Here is a 26,433-nt window from a genome sequence, read left to right as displayed (position 1 = left end):
CTCAGTCAGAAGTGCAGACCTACAGACTTTTCAGCCTTCAGTTCAAAACCAAATTAGTCCATCTGTAGATGTACGATGCTCTCTAATGCTTAAAATGAAAACACCTTGTACATTAAAGAAAAGTGGGGAAAGAAGCAGGAATGGGGCTTCATGAGGAGGCTTGGGGAGGAAATTTGCAGTTTTCAATGGTCCTCAACCAACTTCATGAATTGGAGAGAAAAATCTTTGAAGGAACCAGGAAAAATACAAGAATACGAGTTTGATGTGTTGGAGACGATGTATTTATATTCTGGGACTGTCCCAAACTGAGCTGATATTGGAATAACATTCACAGAACATTAAGCACAGTATTTAAGACTCAGATACTCCTGAACTCAGAGACTCTTTATCTGGACCGCGTGTTGGTTTTGGACCAGAGGAAGGAATCCAGAACAACCTTTGGAAGATTGGTGTGGAATAAATATTTAAAATGGAAAAGTTGAGCCAAAAACATAAATTTTACCAAATTTGGAATAAATAGATTGAATCTATAACCCCAATGCAAACAGACTTTGTATGAGTCCACTAGTGTTTATGCTCCTTCCGTCTTGATGGGAACAGCAGAGATTTAAGCTGCTTTGGTTTTAATGTACATATTATATTATATGTTATATTTTTAACAGCGTGCGGGATGAGCAGATGTAAGAAAGTTAAACATGAAAGCTGCTGACAGGTTGAAGTAGAAGTACAGATGTTGGTTGTATACATGTGTTAAACCTGTATACGTGGATGCGTATATAAACTCCTGGAAGACTGCGGACCGAGTTACAGCTCACAAGTACTGCTGCTTCTAAATACCTCTTTCTGTGCACATGCATCTATACATGTATATAAAAAACTGGAAACAGGTTTTATGTAAAAATATCAAACAGGTTTTGAACAATCTTACTGCTGTTTTCCAGTTTTATTGATTTCTCCATGCAGAGAAAGTCGTGATCAGACTCTGAAATGATTTCTGAGGAGAAGCACTGCTCCAGATTTTCTCTGATCGGTTCCCTGCAGGGATCAATACTGAGTCCACATGTTCAAACTCTTCAACAGCAACAGTTCAGGATCAAACTGTGACACATTTGCATAGTTTTCACACAGAAAGCGTTCAGTGACTACAGCCTTCAAATGTCCTCAATACGTTTCTCACTCAAACACAAACAAGCAACAAAACATTTGACATGTTTACGTCCTCACTTCCAAACAGTTTCTGTTCCAACACTAACACGTATTCATACGGACAGCAATCTGCAAAACAGGAGGCCTCTTCCTGGTTTCATCTTCAGAAGACAGAGTGACGCATCCCTGCAGTCTGAGAACATCTGAACTGAGCAGCTGACTGAACGTCTGGAGCCTCATTTTAACTCAAAATCAAATATTCGGTCAGGTTAAAGTCAGACAACACGTCAGGAGAGAGGTGACCAAGTGACGAGAGAGAGAGGAGACGAGTTGTGTCTCAAATCTCTTCTTTAGAGAGTGTTGAGCGTTCAGGAGAACCGTCTGAAGCTCAAATGCTGAGTGGCTTTCATGTCCTCCGTCTCTCCCTGATGCAGTGTTTCAGATGTGGCACAGAAAAGGCGTCAAAGGTCTCTTTATTGATGGTATATTTCCATCATTTAAACAGTGATAAACTATATTTAATCTGCCTCAAACACATTTCTTCAGATATTTACAATTGCACAACTTTGTCAAACAAACACAACATTCCAAATAGTTTAATGGCATCAATATTTGTGTCAAATCCTTTGATTAAAGGAGGCACTTCCATTATTTATGACACACTTTCATATTTAGATTGCAGGCTGGGTAAAATGATCTGGAGTAGTTATAACAGAAGAACTATGGACAAAGATGCTGCTACGTTCCTCTTCAATCTGCGCTGCACATCAGCTGTTGCAGTTTAAAGTATTACACTGATTACACTTATCACAGAAAAAGCTCAAATATACAGTCTGAGACCACTTTCCCAGAGTGAAACCCTGTAAATCCTGCATGCGAGCGATGTGGACAGTCTCCAGCCCACATGTGACTATCGGACATCTTAGAAATACCTGTTGATCCATCGGCAGCCGTCTTTGGAGTCAAAGGATCTGATGTGGTTCTAACCAGCTTTCAATACAACATGATATCATTTGTAACCCTGCTGGCACCGACTGATGTCACTAAACTGGAAGCAAGCGGAGGCTCCAACCCGCTCTGCCTTTAGGAAAGATGTTATGCAAAACCTGCAGTTAGAAAAAATTAAATACATTAAATACATACGTTTTCCTGTTGTCTATATTTGAATGAAAATATCGCACACTAATGCAATACTGCTTTTCCCCAAACTGTACATGTCTGATAGTTTACCTGTAAAACTCTGACTGGTTTTATTTCTGTTCTGTTGTCCATGATGTTTATTTTTTATGCCTTTTTAATATCTGTACATGAAATTCTTCTTCCTGTTGTTCAGCTGTATATTGTGTTTATATGTAGTTTAATGGTTGATAGTGTATAAATGTGTATATTGTGTTTATATGTAGTTTAATGGTTGATAGTGTATAAATGTGTATATAGTGTTTATGTAGTTTAATGGTTGATAGTGTATAAATGTGTATATTGTGTTTATGTAGTTTAGTGGTTGATAGTGTATAAATGTGTATATTGTGTTTATGTAGTTTAATGGTTGATAGTGTATAAATGTGTATATTGTGTTTATGTAGTTTAATGGTTGATAGTGTATAAATGTGTATATTGTGTTTATGTAGTTTAATGGTTGATAGTGTATAAATGTGTATATTGTGTTTATATGTAGTTTAATGGTTGATAGTGTATAAATGTGTATATAGTGTAAATACAGTCAGATGTGTAGCTCTCTATAGAACGTACTACAGTGTATCTACAGGAACGAGTCATAGAAATGCAGCAGGAAGCTTTCATCATGTTTTTGGTTGAATATAGATGTATTTCAGTGTGGTTCTGATCCGTATGAATACATGTTAGTGTTTGAACATAAACTGTTTGGAAGTGAGGAGTTTGTTGCTTGTTTGTGTTTGAGTGAGAAACGTATTGAGGACATTTGAAGGCTGTAGTCACTGAACGCTTTCTGTGTGAAAACTATGCAAATGTGTCACAGTTTGATCCTGAACTGTTGCTGTTGTGTCGACTGTGTGAAGAGTTTTGAAGACATTGATCCCTGCAGGTGATCGATCAGGAAATAACTGTAATCAGATTATGTGTCTGTCGGTTGATGTTCAGTCTGTTTGTGTCTCTGCTTCCACTCTGCTGTCCAGTTGTGTATAAATCAGATGTTTGTCCTAATCTCTCCGTCTGTCTGTCTTCCTGCAGCAGGAAGCTGTTTGTTGTGGTTTCATCAGTGTGTGTGTGTGTGTGTGTGTGTGTGTGTGTGTGTGTGCTTTAATTAGGGCGTGCACATGCAGGAGTGTGTTCACTCTGTTGTTTCGGTGTAACATCAAACGATGAAGTGAAGCTCAGCATGCAGAGACTTGAAGCTGCAGAGAGTCCATCATGTCTGCTCTGATTGTGACTGAAGTTTATTTTACAAGACGTCTGCAGAACTTTTTCCATTTATGTAACGAGATAATAGAAATAATTATAATAATGATGATTATAATCAGCAGCAGCTTCCTCCACTTTACATCTGCAAGTCTGTCAAATCTCCCAGATGAGCAGCTGCCGGTCCTCTCAGGAACACCAGCTGTGTCTACTGAACAGTGTAAGGAGCCCTTTAGTAAAACCTCACCTGGACAGCAGCTCCTGGAAATGATGTCATGATGATGTCATATGACTAAACAGTAAATATGTTTTATTAGAAACAAACTCACTGCACCCACTGCTCCCACTGCTCCCACTGCACCCACTGCTCCCACTGCACCCACTGCTCCCACTGCTCCCACTGCACCCACTGCTCCCACTGCTCCCACTGCACCCACTGCTCCCACTGCACCCACTGCTCCCACTGCTCCCACTGCTCCCACAGCTCCCACTGCACCCACTGCTCCCACTGCTCCCACTGCTCCCACTGCTCCCACTGCACCCACTGCTCCCACTGCTCCCACAGCACCCACTGCTCCCACAGCACCCACTGCACCCACAGCTCCCACTGCACCCACTGCACCCACTGCTCCCACTGCTCCCACAGCACCCACTGCACCCACAGCTCCCACTGCTCCCACTGCTCCCACTGCTCCCACTGCACCCACTGCTCCCACTGCTCCCACTGCACCCACTGCTCCCACTGCACCCACTGCTCCCACTGCTCCCACTGCACCCACTGCTCCCACTGCTCCCACTGCTCCCACTGCTCCCACTGCTCCCACTGCACCCACTGCTCCCACTGCACCAACTGCTCCCACTGCTCCCACTGCTCCCACTGCTCCCACTGCTCCCACTGCACCCACTGCTCCCACTGCTCCCACTGCACCCACTGCTCCCACTGCTCCCACTGCTCCCACTGCTCCCACTGCTCCCACTGCACCCACTGCTCCCACTGCACCAACTGCTCCCACTGCTCCCACTGCACCCACTGCACCCACTGCTCCCACTGCTCCCACAGCTCCCACTGCTCCCACAGCTCCCACTGCACCCACAGCTCCCACTGCACCCACAGCTCCCACTGCACCAACTGCTCCCACTGCTCCCACTGCTCCCACTGCTCCCACTGCTCCCACTGCACCCACTGCACCCACTGCTCCCACTGCTCCCACTGCACCCACTGCTCCCACTGCACCAACTGCTCCCACTGCTCCCACTGCTCCCACTGCTCCCACTGCACCCACTGCACCCACTGCTCCCACTGCTCCCACAGCACCCACTGCACCCACAGCTCCCACTGCACCCACTGCTCCCACTGCACCAACTGCTCCCACTGCTCCCACTGCTCCCACTGCTCCCACTGCACCCACTGCACCCACTGCTCCCACTGCTCCCACAGCACCCACTGCACCCACAGCTCCCACTGCACCCACAGCTCCCACTGCACCAACTGCTCCCACAGCTCCCACTGCTCCGACGCAGACTTCAGCAGACACGTCAACAGCGACAAGAAGACAGAGGCAGCAGCTGAAAAGCTGAAACACATCTGGAAATGTCTCAGAATCTGGACCTGAATGTGCAGGAGCATGAAGGAGCAGCTGCTCAGGAGATGCACAATAAACATGTTCAATATGTTTCTGATCGTCAGGACGAGGTAACGATGAGCAGAGGTGGAAAATATCTAAGTACATTTTAGGGGTGAGTCCAAATACAAATACATTATTCAGCAAAGCACAAATAGTGGGTTTTATATGAATATTTGTTTCATACAAATATGTTAAAGTTATGTGTTGTTATGTGTTACAGAGATAAAGCTGAACTACTGACACAAGCAAAGTGCTGCCAACAGACTCCATAACCTGTTGTTCCTCTTCTCCTTTCACAAAGTCAGGCTGTAAAAAACAGACAATAAATGAAAAGTGCAAATCAATAATTATCTTTGAAGTTCTTCTACATGTTACAGGCTGTGCTGTCTGTGTGTTATGGGTGTATAAATAGGTAGAGGTCTGTCTGCAATGAGGTGATGAGTAAAGTTTTATCTCAGTAGTCAGCGCAGTCGTCTCTGATCTGAGACTCCAGTTAGAGACCCGGTGTGGGGACCTCCTTCATAAGGTAGTTTATTCATGAACACTTATTGTAACACTTTAATTTTCTAAAAGTAAAAGTGTCATAAAAACAAAAACAGGATTTTTAAGCCTCTTTCCACTTTTATTGGAATATAAATACAAATACAAATACTGGGATCTCTGCACATCCCTCGTGTCACAGATTAGCATGAAAAAAAACAAAGTACATTAAATTGATGAAGGAGATCTCATCCTGAGGAGGACAGCAGGAGCCCGTCCTCCTCTGCCCCCCCCCCCCCCCCCCCCCCTCCATATTCCATATAGAAACTAAACACAAAATACTGGACATTAATAGTTTTTTTTACAGTCGGCTGTATCAGGAGTTTACAGGTAGAAAACTGCTTTGTTTTTATTGATTGATCTGTTGATTGTATGTACACGGCCACAGTAGCTCTGTATGTCCGCAGTGAAACCAGAGAGCTCACAGAGAAACTTGATCCATCATTATAGATACGTTTATTTTAATAAGTTCAGTGAATCAGTGCGCTGATTACACAGCACAGCACAGTGTAATCAGACGAGAGTGTGGCCTGACACACAAACATCAGCTGACTTTCTCTATGATAACACTAACACAAACAAACTACTGGAAGCACTCAGTAAGTTGATCCACATAACGTAGGTGACTCCAGCGTGCTGTTTGTTTTATGATCCTTTGAAAACAGACTCGATAGAGAAAAACGTTTTGTAAATGAAAATAAGCCTCAGGAAAGAGATGTTATGCTGCTGCTCACTAACTTTGTCTCTGCTTTCTTTGTCTTTGGTGCTCTGCTGGACGTAAACACATCGTGAGTCAGTCTGATTGGACGTCATGTCTGCAATGCATTCTGGTTGTTGTAGGATTCCCCCCTAAGAACAGTATAAATAATCTACACATTTGTTCTTAGTTTTCTATAGTCAAAGGGCACCTAATTCAAAAATAATTGCACATTTCTACTACACAGGTGATCTAGTTTAAAGAAATCCTCATATTGACAGCGGTGAGTTTTTCCTTTAACGTTTGAAAACTATAATTTCAACATACAGTCATTGATTCTTGGCTGCTGATCTTCATGGATCCACATCGACATCAGAAAACATTAACAACTATTGAAAATGATACAGTATCAATAAAAAACTAAAAATAAGGCTGAAGACACAAACTATAAAGATCAGAAAATAAAACAACTAAAACAACATGAACATATTTTGGAATAATGAGACAGCAGCAGGACAGAAGCTTCAGAGGTTAAATTCAGCCACTTTTCCCTTTAAGAAATAAATGACAGTAATTATAAGAACCATCATCATCATCATCATCATCGTCTCTAACTGCTCTGTTCCACTGTCACAGAGACCTTCAGTGGGGAAATCTTCAGTGGGAGTTCATCCTCAGTGCAAATGTATGGAAACAGTGTGTCAGTGAAAGTATGTGTGAAGGTGTGTATGTGTGTGTTAGTATCAGGATCAGAGAACGACAGATTTCCTCTGTTCCAGTCCAGATTCACTCTGATCCTCTCGAGCTTCTTCTTCACTGGGAGATCAGTGGAGGGAGCTGATGGTGACCATGTCTTGTATTCACCTTCATAGAACCATATTTCCCATGATCCAGACTCTATGTATCCCTTCCTCTGGACAGACTCTGATAATACACCCAGTGTCCAGTATGTATTGTCTCCAACCTCGACATCCCAGCTGTGAGTCCCTGAGTTAAAGCCCTCAGAGCCCAGAACAGAGCAGGAGTTAAACCTCTCTGGATTATCAGGAAGCTGCTGGTTCTCTCCTCTTCTCACACTGGTCAGATCTTCAGACAGGATGAGTTCTGGACCAGCAGTGTTTGGATCCAGAATGACAGGAGTGTAGGAGACCATCTCCTTCATGTTGTTCCAGATGTTGAAGGTCAGGTTGCCCAGGTGTTTGGCCTGGTCTATCAGAGCTCCTGAGGGCAGCTGTGGATCATCCAGCAGGGGGCAGCGCTGGACTCTTTCCACTGCAGCCTTGTAGTTGTGCAGGAATGAGACGTCTTCAGCTCTCAGCTCCTCCTCTGTGGCTCTGACTGTGTGTGAAAGAGCTGCTATCTCTCTGCTCAGAGCCTCCATCTTCTCCTTCATCATCTGACTCTTCTGCTCCTCTTCCTCCCTCAGAGCAGCCATCCTGGCCTCCTCTTCCTCTTCTAGAAACTGGTGAAGCTTCTTAAACTGCTCCTTAATCTGCCTCTCTGTGTGTCGGGCCTGGACCTTAATGTGTTCTGCTGTTTGATCAAACTCCACTTTAACTTCTTCACAAACCTTTAACTTCTTCTTTAAAGGCTCCAGAGTTTCCTCAAGTTTCCTCTTGTGTTGTCGTGCAGCTTCATCGACGGGTCTGAATCTGTGGTTGGTGTGTTTTTCTGAATCTCTGCAGACGACACACACTGGCTGCTGATGGTCCAGACAGAAGAGTTTGAGTTTCTCAGAGTGCAGACTGCAGAGAGCCTCTGAAGCTCTCTGATCTCTGTCCTGTAAGAAGGACTCACACAGCTTCTTTAACACCAGACTAACAGGTGGTTCATCCCTTGAAGATCTTCTCTTACAAACTGGACACTCACGTGTTAGTTTCTCTCTCCACCAGCTCTTCAGACAGTCTTTACAGAAGCTGTGGCTACATGACAGAAGAACAGGATCTCTAAAGACGTCCTGACAGACCGGACAGCAGAGATCCTCCTCTGATCTGGAAGCCATTTTGTCTCCGAGTGAAGCTGAAAACACAGCAGACAGAAAGTACAGTCAGTCATGGCTCCCCTCCCTCCTCTACTAACCTCACTGACATTTACTTTCACTTTGACTCCAGTTTTTAGTCAAACTCACATTCAGTGTGTGGAGAGTCAGCAGGTTGAAGCAGCAGAGTTCTAGTTTTCACTTTTCTCTCCTGTAGCTGTTCTCACTCAGAGGAAGCTGTTAGTTTGGTCTGAAGGTGAATCTGATCGTCTGTTTTTCAGTCTGTGTGTCTCTTTAGAGACGAAGAATAAACTGTTTCCTGCTTTGTCTCAGATGAGTCAGCTGAGGGGCGGAGCTTTGTCAGACCTCTTCTGATAAATGCTGTTGCGTCACATGTAAAACAGAGTGTGTTTCATTTAAAAGTTCAAAGATACACCTACCAACTCCTCTAAAGATTAATGACTAACAGGTTTTATCTGATTCTATCTGTACAGTACAGAACAAGCTTTTATTGTGCAGGAACTTAAGGTTCACATAGCAGTGATGTAGGCAGAAAGTGTATTTTGGGTGGGCCATCTTTTCCCAGAAAAACTGACTTATGAAAAGTTAGAAGAAGAAAAAAAGAACAAACAGACAAACTGAAAAACGAGCGACGACTTCGCAACGTTCTGCATCACAAAGTCAATAACAGTAAAACACTGTCTATCAAACATGCTCAACCAACAGAGCATCAGATTATAAAGGCTGTACCCAACAGTACACACAAAAAGCCTCTTTTACAGCCTGTACAGACTAAAACAGAGTGTGTTTCATTTAAAAGTAAAACACAGCGGACGAGACATTCAAACAGGAAGTCAGTTGTGTTTCCTGCTGTTGAAAGTTTCTCAGTCACTTTGACTTGTGTTTTTTCAGTCAGCAGCAGGTTGAAGTTGAACTATTTCACTACTTCAGGTCTTCAGTGCTTCCTGCTGTAACTGTCCTCTCTCAGTTTAAATCACAGTTTTGTAATGAAGGTAAATCTTACCGTCTGTCTGCCTCCTTCCAGTGAAGCTGAACAGTAAGAACCTGTTTCCCGCTTTGTGTCACATGATATCCTGTAAGAGGTGGAGCTTATTAAAGGAACAGATGATAAATATGATGAATACGATCCGTCGCGCTGCTTTGAGATCACATCATCATGTCAACATAACTTTCATGGGAAGAGCACAAAGAGAAGATGATGATGATGTGATGAAGCTCTGTCAGCTGTCTGCATCTCAAATGGAAAAAATACACAAGAAACCAAACTCATCTCCACTGTTATTCTACTGGTTTTTAAAGAGACATGAAAAACATGACAACACTGGTACTGTGGTGTATTTTCATTAAAAGTCATTGGTGTGCTTAAAGACAATATTAAGCTATGTAGATTGATTTTATAAGTTTATAAGCAATAAGGGCTAGTGTGATACAATTTGTATTGGAGGAGATCAAGAAATAAGGGTGTAAAATGACTAGAATAACTTATAAAAAAATAAAAGGCCAGAAGACAACTTGGCAATAATGGTGTAAAATGATTCCCAATACTTATATATAAATTGGATATAATCAGGTAGAATTGAATATGCCAGTACATATCCTCAAACACCTCAAAACCTGTTTTGAAGAGTTTTGACCAACAACGAGTGACGGAGATAAAAGTAACATAATAATTGGTCAAAAATTAGGGAGGGTGGATGATAAGGTGTGACCTAAGCCGACCCAAGGACATAAAAACAATGACCCAAAGAAAAACCTTTGGAGCGATTTGGTTCTTTGTAAAAGTGCTGATTGCTCCCCTTTTTTGCCGGCATTAAAAAACACTTTGCTGCTTGGACCTCTGACTCCCTTTTTATTTTCAAGAGAGAGTTTTTTGCTCTGGTACCTTTTTCTGCAACAATTTGATACAAAAGTACCAACACAACTGTAGCACCACTAATAAAACCTCACAGTAACATGACATCAGCTATATATTAAACAAAAGCTGCTCAAAGATAAAAACAGTGAATCAAAGTGAAATACAAATAAACAAGAGAGCCAACAACAATGAATAAGATCAATAAAAAGCACTGATATGTTTTGGATATTTAAATGAAATGACTCTGAAAATGATCTAATGGGTTTCAGATCATTTCAAAAAGTAAACTGAGAAAAAACTTTGCAGCTGATTTTCTCAAACTTTACATTGTTATGGTTTTATATTCTTATTCAGTCCATCACGGATCTGTCAGAAGTCTGATGATATCTGTCGATATTAATAACAACAAATTCTGCCTCATGTAAGTGTTTTATTTCTTATACAATGATTTTTAAGGCCTGATTTGTTTCATACAAATATGTTAAAGTTATGTGTTGTTATGTGTTACAGAGATAAAGCTGAACTACTGACACAAGCAAAGTGCTGCCAACAGACTCCATAACCTGTTGTTCCTCTTCTCCTTTCACAAAGTCAGGCTGTAAAAAACAGACAATAAATGAAAAGTGCAAATCAATAATTATCTTTGAAGTTCTTCTACATGTTACAGGCTGTGCTGTCTGTGTGTTATGGGTGTATAAATAGGTAGAGGTCTGTCTGCAATGAGGTGATGAGTAAAGTTTTATCTCAGTAGTCAGCGCAGTCGTCTCTGATCTGAGACTCCAGTTAGAGACCCGGTGTGGGGACGTCGTCCTTCATAAGGTAGTTTATTCATGAACACTTATTGTAACACTTTAATTTTCTAAAAGTTAAAAGTGTAATAAAAACAAAAACAGGATTTTTAAGCCTCTTTCCACTTTTATTGGAATACAAATACAAATACTGGGATCTCTGCACATCCCTCGTGTCACAGATTAGCATGAAAAAAAACAAAGTACATTAAATTGATGAAGGAGATCTCATCCTGAGGAGGACAGCAGGAGCCCGTCCTCCTCTGTCCCCCCCCCTCCATATTCCATATAGAAACTAAACACAAAATACTGGACATTAATAGTTTTTTTACAGTCGGCTGTATCAGGAGTTTACAGGTAGAAAACTGCTTTGTTTTTATTGATTGATCTGTTGATTGTATGTACACGGCCACAGTAGCTCTGTATGTCCGCAGTGAAACCAGAGAGCTCACAGAGAAACTTGATCCATCATTATAGATATGTTTATTTTAATAAGTTCAGTGAATCAGTGCGCTGATTACACAGCACAGCACAGTGTAATCAGACGAGAGTGTGGCCTGACACACAAACATCAGCTGACTTTCTCTGTGATAACACTAACACAAACAAACTACTGGAAGCACTCAGTAAGTTGATCCACATAACGTAGGTGACTCCAGCGTGCTGTTTGTTTTATGATCCTTTGAAAACAGACTCGATAGAGAAAAACGTTTTGTAAATGAAAATAAGCCTCAGGAAAGAGATGTTATGCTGCTGCTCACTAACTTTGTCTCTGCTTTCTTTGTCTTTGGTGCTCTGCTGGACGTAAACACATCGTGAGTCAGTCTGATTGGACGTCATGTCTGCAATGCATTCTGGTTGTTGTAGGATTCCCCCCTAAGAACAGTATAAATAATCTACACATTTGTTCTTAGTTTTCTATAGTCAAAGGGCACCTAATTCAAAAAATAATTGCACATTTCTACTACACAGGTGACCTAGTTTAAAGAAATCCTCATATTGACAGCGGTGAGTTTTTCCTTTAATGTTTGAAAACTATAATTTCAACATACAGTAATTGATTCTTGGCTGCTGGTCTTCATGGATCCACATCGACATCAGAAAACATTAACAACTATTGAAAATGATACAGTATCAATAAAAAACTAAAAATAAGGCTGAAAACACAAACTATAAAGATCAGAAAATAAAACAACTAAAACAACATGAACATATTTTGGAATAATGAGACAGCAGCAGGACAGAAGCTTCAGAGGTTAAATTCAGCCACTTTTCCCTTTAAGAAATAAATGACAGTAATTATAAGAACCATCATCATCATCATCATCATCATCATCATCATCATCATCATCATCGTCTCTAACTGCTCTGTTTCACTGTCACAGAGACCTTCAGTGGGGAAATCTTCAGTGGGAGTTCATCCTCAGTGCAAATGTATGGAAACAGTGTGTCAGTGAAAGTGTGTGTGAAGGTGTGTATGTGTGTGTTAGTATCAGGATCAGAGAACGACAGATTTCCTCTGTTCCAGTCCAGATTCACTCTGATCCTCTGGAGCTTCTTCTTCACTGGGAGATCAGTGGAGGGAGCTGATGGTGACCATGTCTTGTATTCACCTTCATAGAACCATATTCTCCATAATCCAGACTGTATGCGTCCCTTCCTCTGGACAGACTCTGATAACACACCCAGTGACCAGTATGTATTGTCTCCAACCTCGACATCCCAGCTGTGAGTCCCTGAGTTAAAGCCCTCAGAGCCCAGAACAGAGTAGAAGAAGTTAAACCTCTCTGGATTATCAGGAAGCTTCTGTTTCTCTCCTCGTCTCACACTGGTCAGATCTTCAGACAGGATGAGTTCTGGATAAGCAGTGTTTGGATCCAGAATAACAGGAGTGTAGGAGACCATCTCCTTCATGTTGTTCCAGATGTTGAAGGTCAGGTTGCCCAGGTGTTTGGCCTGGTCTATCAGAGCTCCTGAGAGCAGCTGTGGATCATCCAGCAGGGGGCAGCGCTGGACTCTTTCCACTGCAGCCTTGTAGTTGTGCAGGAATGAGACGTCTTCAGCTCTCAGCTCCTCCTCTGTGGCTCTGACTGTGTGTGAAAGAGCTGCTATCTCTCTGCTCAGAGCCTCCATCTTCTCCTTTATCATCTGACTCTTCTGCTCCTCTTCCTCCCTCAGAGCAGCCATCCTGGCCTCCTCTTCCTCTTCTAGAAACTGGTGAAGCTTCTTAAACTGCTCCTTAATCTGCCTCTCTGTGTGTCGGGCCTGGACCTTAATGTGTTGTGCTGTTTGATCAAACTTCACTTTAACTTCTTCACAAACCTTTAACTTCTTCTTTAAAGGCTCCAGAGTTTCCTCAAGTTTCTTCTTGTGTTGTCGTGCAGCTTCATCGACGGGTCTGAATCTGTGGTTGGTGTGTTTTTCTGAATCTCTGCAGACGACACACACTGGCTGCTGATGGTCCAGACAGAAGAGTTTGAGTTTCTCAGAGTGCAGACTGCAGAGAGCCTCTGAAGCTCTCTGATCTCTGTCCTGTAAGAAGGACTCACACAGGTTCTTTAACGCCAGGTTACAAGGTGGTTGTTCCCTTGAAGATCTTCTCTTACAAACTGGACACTCATGTGTTTGTTTCTGTCTCCACCAGCTCTTCAGACAGTCTTTACAGAAGCTGTGGCTACATGACAGAACAACAGGATCTCTAAAGACGTCATCACAGACCAGACAGCAGAGATCCTCCTCTGATCTGGAAGCCATTTTGTCTCCGAGTGAAGCTGAAAACACAGCAGACAGAAAGTACAGTCAGTCATGGCTCCCCTCCCTCCTCTACTAACCTCACTGACATTTACTTTCACTTTGACTCCAGTTTTTAGTCAAACTCACATTCAGTGTGTGGAGAGTCAGCAGGTTGAAGCAGCAGAGTTCTAGTTTTCACTTTTCTCTCCTGTAGCTGTTCTCACTCAGAGGAAGCTGTTAGTTTGGTCTGAAGGTGAATCTGATCGTCTGTTTTTCAGTCTGTGTGTCTCTTTAGAGACGAAGAATAAACTGTTTCCTGCTTTGTCTCAGATGAGTCAGCTGAGGGGCGGAGCTTTGTCAGACCTCTTCTGATAAATGCTGTTGCGTCACATGTAAAACAGAGTGTGTTTCATTTAAAAGTTCAAAGATACACCTACCAACTCCTCTAAAGATTAATGACTAACAGGTTTTATCTGATTCTATCTGTACAGTACAGAACAAGCTTTTATTGTGCAGGAACTTAAGGTTCACATAGCAGTGATGTAGGCAGAAAGTGTATTTTGGGTGGGCCATCTTTTCCCAGAAAAACTGACTTATGAAAAGTTAGAAGAAGAAAAAAAGAACAAACAGACAAACTGAAAAACGAGCGACGACTTCGCAACGTTCTGCATCACAAAGTCAATAACAGTAAAACACTGTCTATCAAACATGCTCAACCAACAGAGCATCAGATTATAAAGGCTGTACCCAACAGTACACACAAAAAGCCTCTTTTACAGCCTGTACAGACTAAAACAGAGTGTGTTTCATTTAAAAGTAAAACACAGCAGACGAGACGTTAAAAGAGGAAGTCAGTTGTGTTTCCTGCTGTTGAAAGTTTCTCAGTCACTTTGACTTGTGTTTTTTCAGTCAGCAGCAGGTTGAAGTTGAACTATTTCACTACTTCAGGTCTTCAGTGCTTCCTGCTGTAACTGTCCTCTCTCAGTTTAAATCACAGTTTTGTAATGAAGGTAAATCTTACCGTCTGTCTGCCTCCTTCCAGTGAAGCTGAACAGTAAGAACCTGTTTCCCGCTTTGTGTCACATGATATCCTGTAAGAGGTGGAGCTTATTAAAGGAACAGATGATAAATATGATGAATACGATCCGTCGCGCTGCTTTGAGATCACATCATCATGTCAACATAACTTTCATGGGAAGAGCACAAAGAGAAGATGATGATGATGTGATGAAGCTCTGTCAGCTGTCTGCATCTCAAATGGAAAAAATACACAAGAAACCAAACTCATCTCCACTGTTATTCTACTGGTTTTTAAAGAGACATGAAAAACATGACAACACTGGTACTGTGGTGTATTTTCATTAAAAGTCATTGGTGTGCTTAAAGACAATATTAAGCTATGTAGATTGATTTTATAAGTTTATAAGCAATAAGGGCTAGTGTGATACAATTTGTATTGGAGGAGATCAAGAAATAAGGGTGTAAAATGACTAGAATAACTTATAAAAAAATAAAAGGCCAGAAGACAACTTGCCAATGTTGTGGATTTTCGGAGCTGATGCACTGGCAGTTGTCAGTTTGAAGAAGAGAAGACCAAACCAAACTTCGTATGATGATTCTGGGAAAACTTTAATGAAGAACCTTGCAAGGGAGAGCGACTCAAGGGACACCTCCTGTTCGTACGGTGTCCCCAAACTCGTCTGCCCCTCACAGTCCAAAACCAGCCTTTAAGCCAATCATAGAAACTAGTTCGTCAGTTCCGAATCATAAACCTATGACCTAAATCTGTATCTTTGGTTTGTCTTGTTGCGTCTGATGATGACCTGCATTCTGGCCTTGGTTCGCCTGTGAGGCTCCTGGTTTATTAAACAACATGTGTTATCTTCTGTTTGAGAGAACAGAAGAGTACAGCTTGACATTCTGTTGTCCTGGTCAGTTATGGAATATCCATAACAGGCAATAATGGTGTAAAATGATTCCCAATACTTATATAAAAATTGGATATAATCAGGTAGAATTGAATATGCCAGTACATATCCTCAAACACCTCAAAACCTGTTTTGAAGAGTTTTGACCAACAACGAGTGACGGAGATAAAAGTAACATAATAATTGGTCAAAAATTAGGGAGGGTGGATGATAAGGTGTGACCTAAGCCGACCCAAGGACATAAAAACAATGAACCCCAAAGAAAAACCTTTGGAGCGATTTGGTTCTTTGTAAAAGTGCTGATTGCTCCCCTTTTTTGCCGGCATTAAAAAACACTTTGCTGCTTGGACCTCTGACTCCCTTTTTATTTTCAAGAGAGAGTTTTTTGCTCTGGTACCTTTTTCTGCAACAATTTGATACAAAAGTACCAACACAACTGTAGCACCACTAATAAAACCTCACAGTAACATGACATCAGCTATATATTAAACAAAAGCTGCTCAAAGATAAAAACAGTGAATCAAAGTGAAATACAAATAAACAAGAGAGCCAACAACAATGAATAAGATCAATAAAAAGCACTGATATGTTTTGGATATTTAAATGAAATGACTCTGAAAATGATCTAATGGGTTTCAGATCATTTCAAAAAGTAAACTGAGAAAAAACTTTGCAGCTGATTTTCTCAAACTTTACATTGTTATGGTTTTATATTCTTATTCAGTCCATCACGGATCTGTCAGAAGTCTGATGATATCTGTCAATATTAATAACAACAAATTCTGCCTCATGTAAGTGTTTTATTTCTCATGCAATGACTTTTGGGGCCCGAGCATGAAACTACTCTCCTGAGACTGAAAACATGATGCTGTTATTAGTCTTTGGTTTCTAAACAAACTAACGTGACCAAACTTTTCATGATGAAGGAACATGTCACCCAGTGCAGCAGTGTGACTCACTGACGTGTTTTTAATAAGATATATCAGGCTTTGATACACACACAATACTTGTTAGTAGATCAGTTCATTGTTGGTTTGGATCCAAACATGAAGAAAAATATAGAAAATTGCCAGAAATATCCTTTAAGTCTTGTGATACCAACAATGGTATATCTGAGGTGTAATTAACTCTGCAAGGCCACGTGACACACATGTGCTATATAGTACCTGATCCTCCCACACTGTGTCACATGATCCTGATGTTTGCTAACAATCTTCTAATTTTATATATCTTTTAATGCCAACGAACAAACCAGGACTTTGGGGTTCTCCCTGAATTTTAAGTTTGGCATGGCGGGTTAAAAAAAAATAAACTACTGTAAGCGACGTGGGTTTGAGTGAGGGAATAAATCAGTCCAATACGTTCTGGGTTCTCCTCATAACTTTAGTCACCTTCAACAAACACAGCTCAGTCCAGTCATCACACACTTCTCATTCTCTTTCTCCCCTTCTCTCCCCTCAAAACTCTACCCACTGTCTGAACAGCGCCGCCAAGCGGCTGACACTACAATATCACCCAAACACTGCATCACTAAACATATGCAAACAGGCAACGTTCAACAAAACACAGTAAACTGATGTTTAACCTTACGTTTACACAACTTTTGCCCATAAGACACAACTTCACTCTTACACATCGTCCCCCCCTTACGCAAGAAGCGTCCTCGCTTCCAAATAGGTGTAATGAAATTGTCACTACTTTATGCTTAACAACAATATAAACAGATGACATTGGCAAAACAACAACAAAGAACAGTGGAACAGGATACTTTTTTTTTTCCTTGTGTTTGCCTATAACATCTCAGTGTTTTGTTTTTTTTTACTTGTACTTCTCAATCAAGCATATGACACAGACCACAGTTCATTCAACAGTCCTGTAACGCACTGGGGGACGTACACAACGACCTGACTTAGTCCTTACTCCCGTGAAAGGCTGAACTGCCGGAGACAGTTCACTGGAATGTCCTGTGGCAACATTGTCTCCCACCTGTGTTGTGGTGCTAGTAGCACTCTGGGGCAGAGGGCAAACATTTGTCTGATCCCTAGGCGCAGTCACAGAGCACCCGGGCTTATTTGGGTGCCTGTATACATAAGGTCTGGAGCCTGAGAGTGCAGTGAGCAGTGGGGGACCTGGGCCGTTTGCCGGTACAGTCAGTTCTGAAGGTGAGGGTGGAACTGGATGTCTGTCAGCTGACCAGGCTGAACGATAAGGTTTCAGGCGATTGTAGTGAATTACCTTAGGTTTAGCTCTAGGGTCCCGTTGATCCAGAAGTTCATAGTCTACTCCAATGTCACCTGTGCCTGAGTCAAGCCGTCGTAGAACTTTAAAAGGGCCGGTCCACTTAGGTGACAGTTTTTGTCTAGCAAGGGCAGGAAGGTCAACCCACACTAAGTCACCTGGCTCATAGGCTGTGTGTTTCATCCGACGATCATAGTAGTACTTTTGTTGAGCACCTGCTGCCTCAAGGTTATGTGCAACAGAGTGAAAAGCAGCACACAGTTTCAGTAATACCGAATTGGCATATTCACTTGGAGTACCTGGTGTGGCGTTTGAAAGTCCTGGTGAGTCTCCAAGGAGGAGATCTGCAGGCAGGTGGGCCGCTCTGCCATGGGCCAGGAAGAAAGGAGTGTGTTTTGTGGAGGAGAGAACAGTCGTGTTGTATGCAAATTCAACCTGCCTTAGATGGTCATCCCATTCACCTCCTCTGGTATACAGATATTTTGCTAACTGGTCCTTGATGGTCCTGTTTGCTCGTTCCACCATGCCATCTGACATAGCATGATAAGGTGATGTTCTCATTTTATGTATTCCCAGACGGTTGCACAGTTCTTTGACAAGATCTGAGTTGAACTGACGGCCTTGGTCAGTGTGCAAACTTTGAGGCACACCATGGTGGCTAATATAATCTTCAAACAAACATTTAGCCACAGTGGTTGCCCGTTGATCAGGAAGTGCATACAAGTTAAGGTACTTAGTAAAATAGTCCATTACAACAAGTACATACCGATTACCACGGTGTGTGAGTGGCAGTTCCGTCAGGTCTGCTGCAATTTTCTCAAAAGGCCTGGATGTGACTATGTTTTGCATAGGGGCCTGTTGGTGTGGTGTCTGTGGTCGCCGTGCTTCACAGGCTGTGCATTCAAGACACCACTGAGTTATGTCACGTGTCATGTGAGGCCAAAAGCATCTGATCTGTGCCCCTTGTAATGTTTTTTGTGAACTGAAGTGTCCCAAGAGTGAATGTCCATGTAAAGTTTGAAACACTTCCTTCTGCAAGTTACTAGGAACTACAATCTGTAAAACAGGGTCACCTGGTGGAGGTCTGACTTTGCGACACAAAAGACCATCAACAAGGGTGAGTTTAGGAAACTCTCTCCAGTACTGTCTCATTTCAGGTGAGGTTGCTTTAATGTTTGAGAATGGTGGCCTATGGTCAGTCAACACCCAGCTCCTGACTATTTGCAACTCAGGATCAGCTTTTTGAGCTTGGAGGAAATACTGCCTGTCAATATTCAGGAGTGAAGTGTCCACCGTTACAGCTGCAGTATCTGGTGAAGCAGACTGCATGAGTGATATTAAATCCATAGCAGTCGAAGCAGTGGGTAAAGTCTCTGAGCAGGGTGCCAGCTCAGTGGCTGGAGTGCACATGGATGACTCTATTGGGTCTGTTTGAGTGTGAATGGAAACACACCTCACCTGATTGGCTGTAACCATAGGGGTGGTGCCTTCAGCTGTGAAGGGACGACGGGACATAGAGTCAGCATTGGCGTGTTTTGTACCTTGTCTACAACTAGCAGGTGCCAGGTCACTCTTCCTGAGTAGGGGCAGGACATCATCACCCAGATGCACAGTCCTCTCCCCATATCCAGAATCACACAGTGAGGCTTGAGAAAGTCAAAACCTAATATAAAGCCTTGACTGACATTTCTGATGACTTGCACTTCATGTTGCAGAGTTTGAGACCCTAGTTTAAAGGTGATGTCTATCATACCCAATGTATCCAAAGTTTGGCCAGTCACTGCTTGTGACATGATAAACTTCTTTTTAATGGGTCTTTTTGCTAGGGAAGGAAGTGACATTTTGGTTTCCTCACTGATGAACGAAATAGTGGAACCGGTATCTAGCATGATGTGCGTATTAGTGCCCTCAACAATTCCACTTACATAGGAGGTGAAGTCTTTACTTACAGTGGCTTCAATGTTCACACTTTCAGTCAGGGGGATTGTCATATCTGTAGTACCACTAGGGGTTGGTGGTGTACTGATGCAGTCTGTTATTTCAGTGAGGCAGATGTCTGGGGCTTCCAGAGAAGTAGCTGATGAACACCCCGCATCATCAGCTAACGGCCGTTTCCCTGTGGAAATCTGCCATGATCTTTGTAACCACTCTTAGTGGGATACTGACTGTCCCAGTCCTTTGGTTGTCGTGTTTGGCCTTGGTCCCCATACTCTTGGAATGAAACATGCTTGGCATAGGGACTCGGGCTTCGGCTGTGAGAGTCATAGTAGGGTCTACTGGGAGAGGGTTGCCTCCCTCTCTTTTCCTCATAAGGGCTAAAGGCATGGTCTGAGTAGTGAGTATCTCTGTAAGGTTGTCGGTACCTGTCAGGCTCCCTGCGGGTGTGATCTTGATGGTGGCGAGTCCTCTGAGGAGAATAGTGTTCTGGGGAATGATTGGAACGTGAGTATCTGGAGGGGGAATGTCTGTAGCCTGAGCTCCATCTATTTGCATCCCTATCTGGGCTTCTCCCATAAGGTGAGGGAGATCTTTGAGGACGCACATGCATGTGCCTGTCACGGTGGTGGTCCCTGCTTCGCTCATCCAGCTTCAGTCTCAGTGTATCCATATTCTTACTTAAGTCTTTAACAGTAGCAGTGAGGTTCTGAACTGTTTTCCCGAGTTCAATGTCATTTTCACGTACTGAATTTACTGACTGCATTGTGCCAATATCTCTGATGGTAACATTTGGTGAGGACACTGGCATTACTAATCTAGCTGCTTGGCGAGCCCATTCAGCTTGGGAGGCGACTTGAAAAGCCTCAGTGAAAGTTTTCACCCCTCTTTCATGACATTTGACTTGAAGTTCCTGATCCAGACCAGCAATGAAGCGAGACATTTTCATATACTCGGAAGCATTGTGCTCAAAATCTGGGAAAGCTTCTTTGACAAGCCTGCATACGTCTGCAGCATAAACTTCCATTGCTTCATTAGGTAGTCTATGCCGGGCATTAGGGAATGTCTGAAATGATGCAATTACATCCTTTTGGCCAAAAGCTGTCTGCAAGTGCTTCTTTGCTTCAGTATAAGAGTCCTGAGTTTCCCGGGGCAGATTATCCCATACAATGAACAGTTCTGGTGGTAGTCTAGTGGGTAACTCAGCTGCTAATACTGTATTCATGTCCACACCACTGTCCTTGTAACGGGCCTCTTGAATTACCTCATAGCGGCGAGCCCATAGTTGAAAAGACTCACGGCCATCGTTGTGAAATGGTGGCGGTAAGGGAATGCCCCTGGGCGCTCCCTGTGTTCTGCTAGATGGCGGCACACCTTGTGCTGAGGCCCCCCTCGTGCTTGTGCTGGCTCGCTGCTCACCGGTGGAAAATGCTTCCTCGTCAGACATGATGAGTTTCCTTCGTCTCTTTTAATATTTTTTTCTTTAGCCCTCGGACGGAGTTAGATGACCGAAACACGGTTTCTAAACTCACTTGAAGCTAACAAAACAAAAAAAAACGGACTTGGTAACGACTAGCTGACTAACTGTACTGAAAGCTAAAGCTAAGCTAGCGGTTAGCGTAGCTATCGTTAGCCTATAGCTTTAGGGACTCAAAAAGTTGAGCAGAATCCCAAAGGACTGTATTCCACAGAAGGAAATCCCACCGCTGCCACCAGTGTAAGCGACGTGGGTGTGAGTGAGGGAATAAATCAGTCCAATACGTTCTGGGTTCTCCTCATAACTTTAGTCACCTTCAACAAACACAGCTCAGTCCAGTCATTACACACTTCTCATTCTCTTTCTCCCCTTCTCTCCCCTCAAAACTCTACCCACTGTCTGAACAGCGCCGCCAAGCGGCTGACACTACAATATCACCCAAACACTGCATCACTAAACATATGCAAACAGGCAACGTTCAACAAAACACAGTAAACTGATGTTTAACCTTACGTTTACACAACTTTTGCCCATAAGACACAACTTCACTCTTACACTACTGAGATTTAATCTAGTTGGCACATGTGAAGTCTGAAACAGAGGCAGACTGCTGGGGCTTTAGCTTCCTGGGAATATTATTCACTGCTGGATGAAGGTCATAGATGGGAAATAGTGTGTGTGTGTGTGTGTGTGTGACAGTGGCGGCTGGTGACTCAAAAAACTGGGGAGGACAGGAGGAAAACCAACAGTTTTGATGGTATTTTTCTACAGCACTTTATCACTAAACTGTCACCCTCACTCCTTTTTTGCTTCCCTTCATAGGTCATCCCCACTACTGAATTATAAATATAAGACCTATAATTACTATAAAATAAATGATAATAACACCAAACTTCATACAAAGTTTGTATATAATGTCTACAAAGTTGACATGTTAACACTTATTATTCAAGTTACTTTAAGCTAGTTATTCTATATATGACTCATCTTAAAACAAACTGAAGAAATTGTCACAACAAGCAGCCAGACCACCTGCACTCATTCACTAATCACACAACATCAACAGGTGACTGAACAACCACTCAATTAAAAACTGGATCAATTCCACATGAATGAGTGAGTCCAGACAGCTCACTGTAACTTCAACAAGCAAACTACCCACAACACATTATATGTATATCTCTGCTGCATTCTTGTTAAGTAGATAAATTCACATAACAGCCACACAGATACATGTAACTATCAGAGATGAAATTAGCAACCAAAGAGACAGAGAGAGAAGCTGTATCTGACTCACGTTATCTGATGTCTTCTTCTTTCTGTCATGGAGATAAAGTATTCATGTCATAACATCCATTTGTAGCTGTTGGTCATCTTGTTTGTTAGTTAACAGAACTTTGTGGCTGCTGGTTAACCAGTCTGATATCACTAACAACAATGACAAACAAGCTAACTCTCCTGGTTGTTTCTCCGGCTGTTTCTCTCACCAGCCTCCGCAGCGACATCCTGCAGCTGCTGCGCTGCACAGTCCAGATCCATCCTCCCGTTAGCTTAACAACAGTCCTTAACAGTCCTTCAATGGATATATAAAGAGTCCTTCAGGGCTGCTACAACAAGCTAAATGTTGGCTAACGGAAGCAGCTATATACTGCTCCATAAAAGAAGTGACAGTTTGTCACACTCACGTTAGGGGTGTGCCCGAGTACAGGTACGTTATTCGGCAAAGCACAAATAGTGGGTTTTTTCCGAATATTTGTTTCATACAAATATTTTTTAAATTATTTGTTTTTGGGAAAAATAAATAAAACAAAACACATTAAATACCAGCGAGCAGGTCGGTTACATCACTATCTCAGTGTCTCTCCTCTGCTCCGCTGTTATGTCTATCAGCAGGTCTCAATGAGGGGAGTCACATCCACCTGCTACATGACGCACATTTCTTAATTTGGACATCACTTTCATTTTCATCTCTAATTTTCTAAAATAATAAGTGTAATCAAAAAACAAAAACAGGACTTTTAAGCCTCTTTCCACTTTTATTCAAATACAAATACAAATAACTTTGCTACCTAAACAAATACAGATACAAATAGAGAGGCCAGGATGAGGGAAACCGAGGAGCGCAGGCGAGGCTGCCGGAGAGATCGAACACCGGGGAATGTCTCCGGGACGTCGAGCAAGTCCTCGTCCGAAGCGTTGAGGAGCAGTTCGAGGTCCATGATGTGAGTAAGAAAGTTTTTTAGTTTAGATGCTGGTGTGTCACAGGGTGCTTGCAAGCTGAGGCAAAGGGGAGAGGAGAGGATATGGTGTGTCTAAATACCCTGTGGTGCGGAAATGGGTTGCATACAAGGCGTGGTCTTTGGTTCCCGAACTTTGTTTATGAGTCTATAAACTTCATAAAGTAGCATCAGTACAGAACTTGAGTAAATGTACGAGGGATGTGCAGAGATCCCAGTATTTGTATTTGTATTCCAATAAAAGTGGAAAGAGGCTTAAAAATCCTGTTTTTGTTTTTATGACACTTTTACTTTTAGAAAATTAAAGTGTTACAATAAGTGTTCATGAATAAACTACCTTATGAAGGAGGTCCCCACACCGGGTCTCTAACTGGAGTCTCAGATCAGAGACGACTGCGCTGACACGTCTGCTTATCTTCTGGAAAACTGTTCCTTTGTGTCGGGAGTTCAGGAACCTCAACGTCTTGTTCATGAACGAGGCTCAGATGCAGCGTGAGATGGACAGGCGGGTTGGTGATCCATCAGCAGTAATGTGACGGTCACTCTGCTGTCGTTAGTCAACTGTCAGACTGTGATGTAGTGACAGCAGAGCGACCCCCCCCCCCCCTCCCCCAGAATCATGAGGCACCACCAAAAACACTTCCCATTCATTTTTCATGACCAAGTGATTCTGGATGGTTGGTTTTTGTTGACCCACATCCCTAGTACACATACTCATTACTGTACTTAAATATAATGTTGAGGTACTTGTACTTTACTTGAGTATTTCCATGTGATGCTACTTTCTACATTTCAGAGGGAAATATTGTACTTTCTACTCCACTACATTTATTTGACAGCTTTAGTTACTTTTCAGATGAAGATTTGACACAATGGATAATATAACAAGCTTTTAAAATACAACACATTGTTAAAGATGAAACCAGTGGTTTCCAACCTTTTTGTTTTTTGACGTCTTACAAAAAGCAGTGTGTAGTCGGGGTCACATTTCACATGTCTATGAGTTGTTAACAGCTCCACCAAATAGTGATTTTTCCCTCGAAACTTCTCACATGCTTTCATTTCAATAAATGTTCAAATGATCCAATATTTCAGCAAAAATCAAAGATTAGAGAAAAAGTCCAAAAACTGAAAACAGATTTGTGTATCAGAACTTTGTTTTTTCTTCTTTCCTCTCCCATTAATCATCTCACCACCCCTCACATTTATCTGCTGACCCTTTGGAGGGGCCCGACCCCTAGGTTGGGAACCACTGGACTAAACTAGCTAACTGTATATAAAGTAGTGTAAACTAGCTCCACCTCCAGCAGCTACAACAGTAACATGCTGCTCTAACACTGATGCTTCACTATTAATAATCTAATGATGTCATATATAATAATATATCAGTCAGAGGGACCAAACCACTACTTTTACTGCAATACTTTAACTACATCAAGCTCATAATACTTATGTACTTTTACTGCAATACTTTAACTACATCAAGCTCATAATACTTATGTACTTTTACTGCAATACTTTAACTACATCAAGCTCATAATACTTATGTACTTTTACTGCAATACTTTAACTACATCAAGCTCATAATACTTATGTACTTTTACTGCAATACTTTAACTACATCAAGCTCATAATACTTATGTACTTTTACTGCAATACTTTAACTACATCAAGCTCATAATACTTATGTATTTTTACTGCAATACTTTAACTACATCAAGCTCATAATACTTATGTACTTTTACTGTCGGAGGATTTTTCATGCAGGACTTTTACTTGTAACGGAGTATTTGTACTTTGCTGTATTGGTAGTTTTACTGCAGTAAAGTATGTGAGTACTCTGCCAAAAACACTTTCCATTCATTTTTCGTGACTGAATGATTCTGGATGGTTGGTTTTTGTTGAACCTTTAAGAGGAGCTGTTCTACTGAAATAAAATCATAATATTAATAAACAGACACTGGAACAACGTGGCTGCTTGATCTGCTTCACTCACCAACCGAACACTGGTTCTCTACTGCTGCTGGAATCTGAACATTCACTGGACAAAGACAACAGGATCTAATTATCAGCTGTTTCTCTGGGAGTAAAGAGTGATAAATTTATCACATTAAACCCAAACGATGAGGCACAAACACCGTCAGAAAGTCAACACACCACCACCAGATGACGTCACACTGTCTGTATTTTCTTATGTACACAATAAATAAAATGTCAACAATATATTGATGATCAATTTTCCAACTAATGGACACAATGGAATTATTTTTCCAGACTGAGACACAGTGGAGAGCTGTAGATTGATCACATGATTTAATATTTCAATGACTGGTCCACAGACATCGCCGGTTGCCATGGAGACCGGAGGACGCGGTCCGATCAGGCCTCTCTCTATGCGTCGGCGGCGGGCGGGGTCTCCGGCCCGTCGTGGCTCGGGCCCGACATCTGCATGAAGAGCTCCCTGAGCTCCGTGATGTCATCATCGATGGACGGCAGGGGCGGGGTCGGCCGCTGCTCGCGCTCCTCGATGAAGTCCCACAGACGGACGCTGTTCATGAACTGAAGAAGAAAAAAAACACACCGTTCACAAACGTGCACCGAGGTGATGAACTACAACTGTGAGTGAAGATGGCGGCGGCGGCGGCGGCGTCTGACCCGGACGTTCCCCTCGGAGCTCAGCTGTTTCCGCGGCCGGTCCGGTTCCGCTCGGGTCCCGTCCGGGAAGGCGTGAAGATACAAACATTTCCCTCCGAACGGACACGAGCCGCGACCCTGATCGAAGTACTTACAGGCCTTCTTACTGCAGACAGAACACAGTGTCAAGTATCACTATACCCGCATCACTGTGATCCAACACGG

General features: G+C 42.4%; 3 protein-coding genes across 4 annotated transcripts in view; all 3 read right to left on the bottom strand.

Annotated features, from left to right (window-relative positions):
• Positions 1-6,741: 6,741 nt before the first annotated feature.
• On the bottom strand, positions 6,742-9,697 carry LOC122980912 (nuclear factor 7, brain-like). 2 transcript variants are annotated; one of them, XM_044349350.1, is made up of 2 exons: positions 9,387-9,697; positions 6,742-8,403 (listed from the first exon to the last, which is right to left on the bottom strand). In XM_044349350.1, exon 2 carries the CDS (start codon positions 8,384-8,386, stop codon positions 6,995-6,997), a length of 1,392 nt encoding a protein of 463 aa, XP_044205285.1. In that variant the 5' UTR covers positions 8,387-8,403; positions 9,387-9,697; the 3' UTR covers positions 6,742-6,994. The 2 variants fall into 2 exon arrangements, with proteins under 2 accessions (XP_044205285.1, XP_044205286.1); XM_044349351.1 differs by lacking the exon at positions 9,387-9,697 and adding an exon at positions 8,513-8,743.
• A 2,498-nt stretch (positions 9,698-12,195) lies between these two features.
• Positions 12,196-14,139, bottom strand: LOC122980897 (nuclear factor 7, brain-like). The gene is made up of 2 exons (XM_044349327.1): positions 13,907-14,139; positions 12,196-13,797 (listed from the first exon to the last, which is right to left on the bottom strand). The coding sequence occupies exon 2, from the start codon at positions 13,778-13,780 to the stop codon at positions 12,386-12,388; it is 1,395 nt and encodes a 464-aa protein (XP_044205262.1). The 5' UTR covers positions 13,781-13,797; positions 13,907-14,139; the 3' UTR covers positions 12,196-12,385.
• Positions 14,140-25,741: 11,602 nt separating this feature from the next.
• The window catches only part of mkrn2 (makorin, ring finger protein, 2), a gene marked incomplete in the record, with an annotated part of 7,156 nt that continues 6,464 nt past the window's right edge, over positions 25,742-26,433 (bottom strand). Inside the window, 2 exon segments of the mRNA XM_044349699.1 lie at positions 25,742-26,133; positions 26,230-26,374. Coding sequence (XP_044205634.1) covers positions 25,966-26,133; positions 26,230-26,374 — 313 coding nt within the window.

The sequence above is a fragment of the Thunnus albacares genome, chromosome 4 (genome assembly GCF_914725855.1).
Source record: "Thunnus albacares chromosome 4, fThuAlb1.1, whole genome shotgun sequence".
Classification (NCBI taxonomy): domain Eukaryota; kingdom Metazoa; phylum Chordata; class Actinopteri; order Scombriformes; family Scombridae; genus Thunnus; species Thunnus albacares.
Note: the sequence above shows the minus strand (reverse complement) of the source record. Positions and strands in the feature narration are given on the sequence as shown.

Coding starts and splice junctions, on each gene's coding strand:
- LOC122980912 (XM_044349350.1), bottom strand. CDS start 8,386: ATGGCTTCCAGATCAGAGGAGGATCTCTGCTGTCCGGTCTGTCAGGAC.
- LOC122980897 (XM_044349327.1), bottom strand. CDS start 13,780: ATGGCTTCCAGATCAGAGGAGGATCTCTGCTGTCTGGTCTGTGATGAC.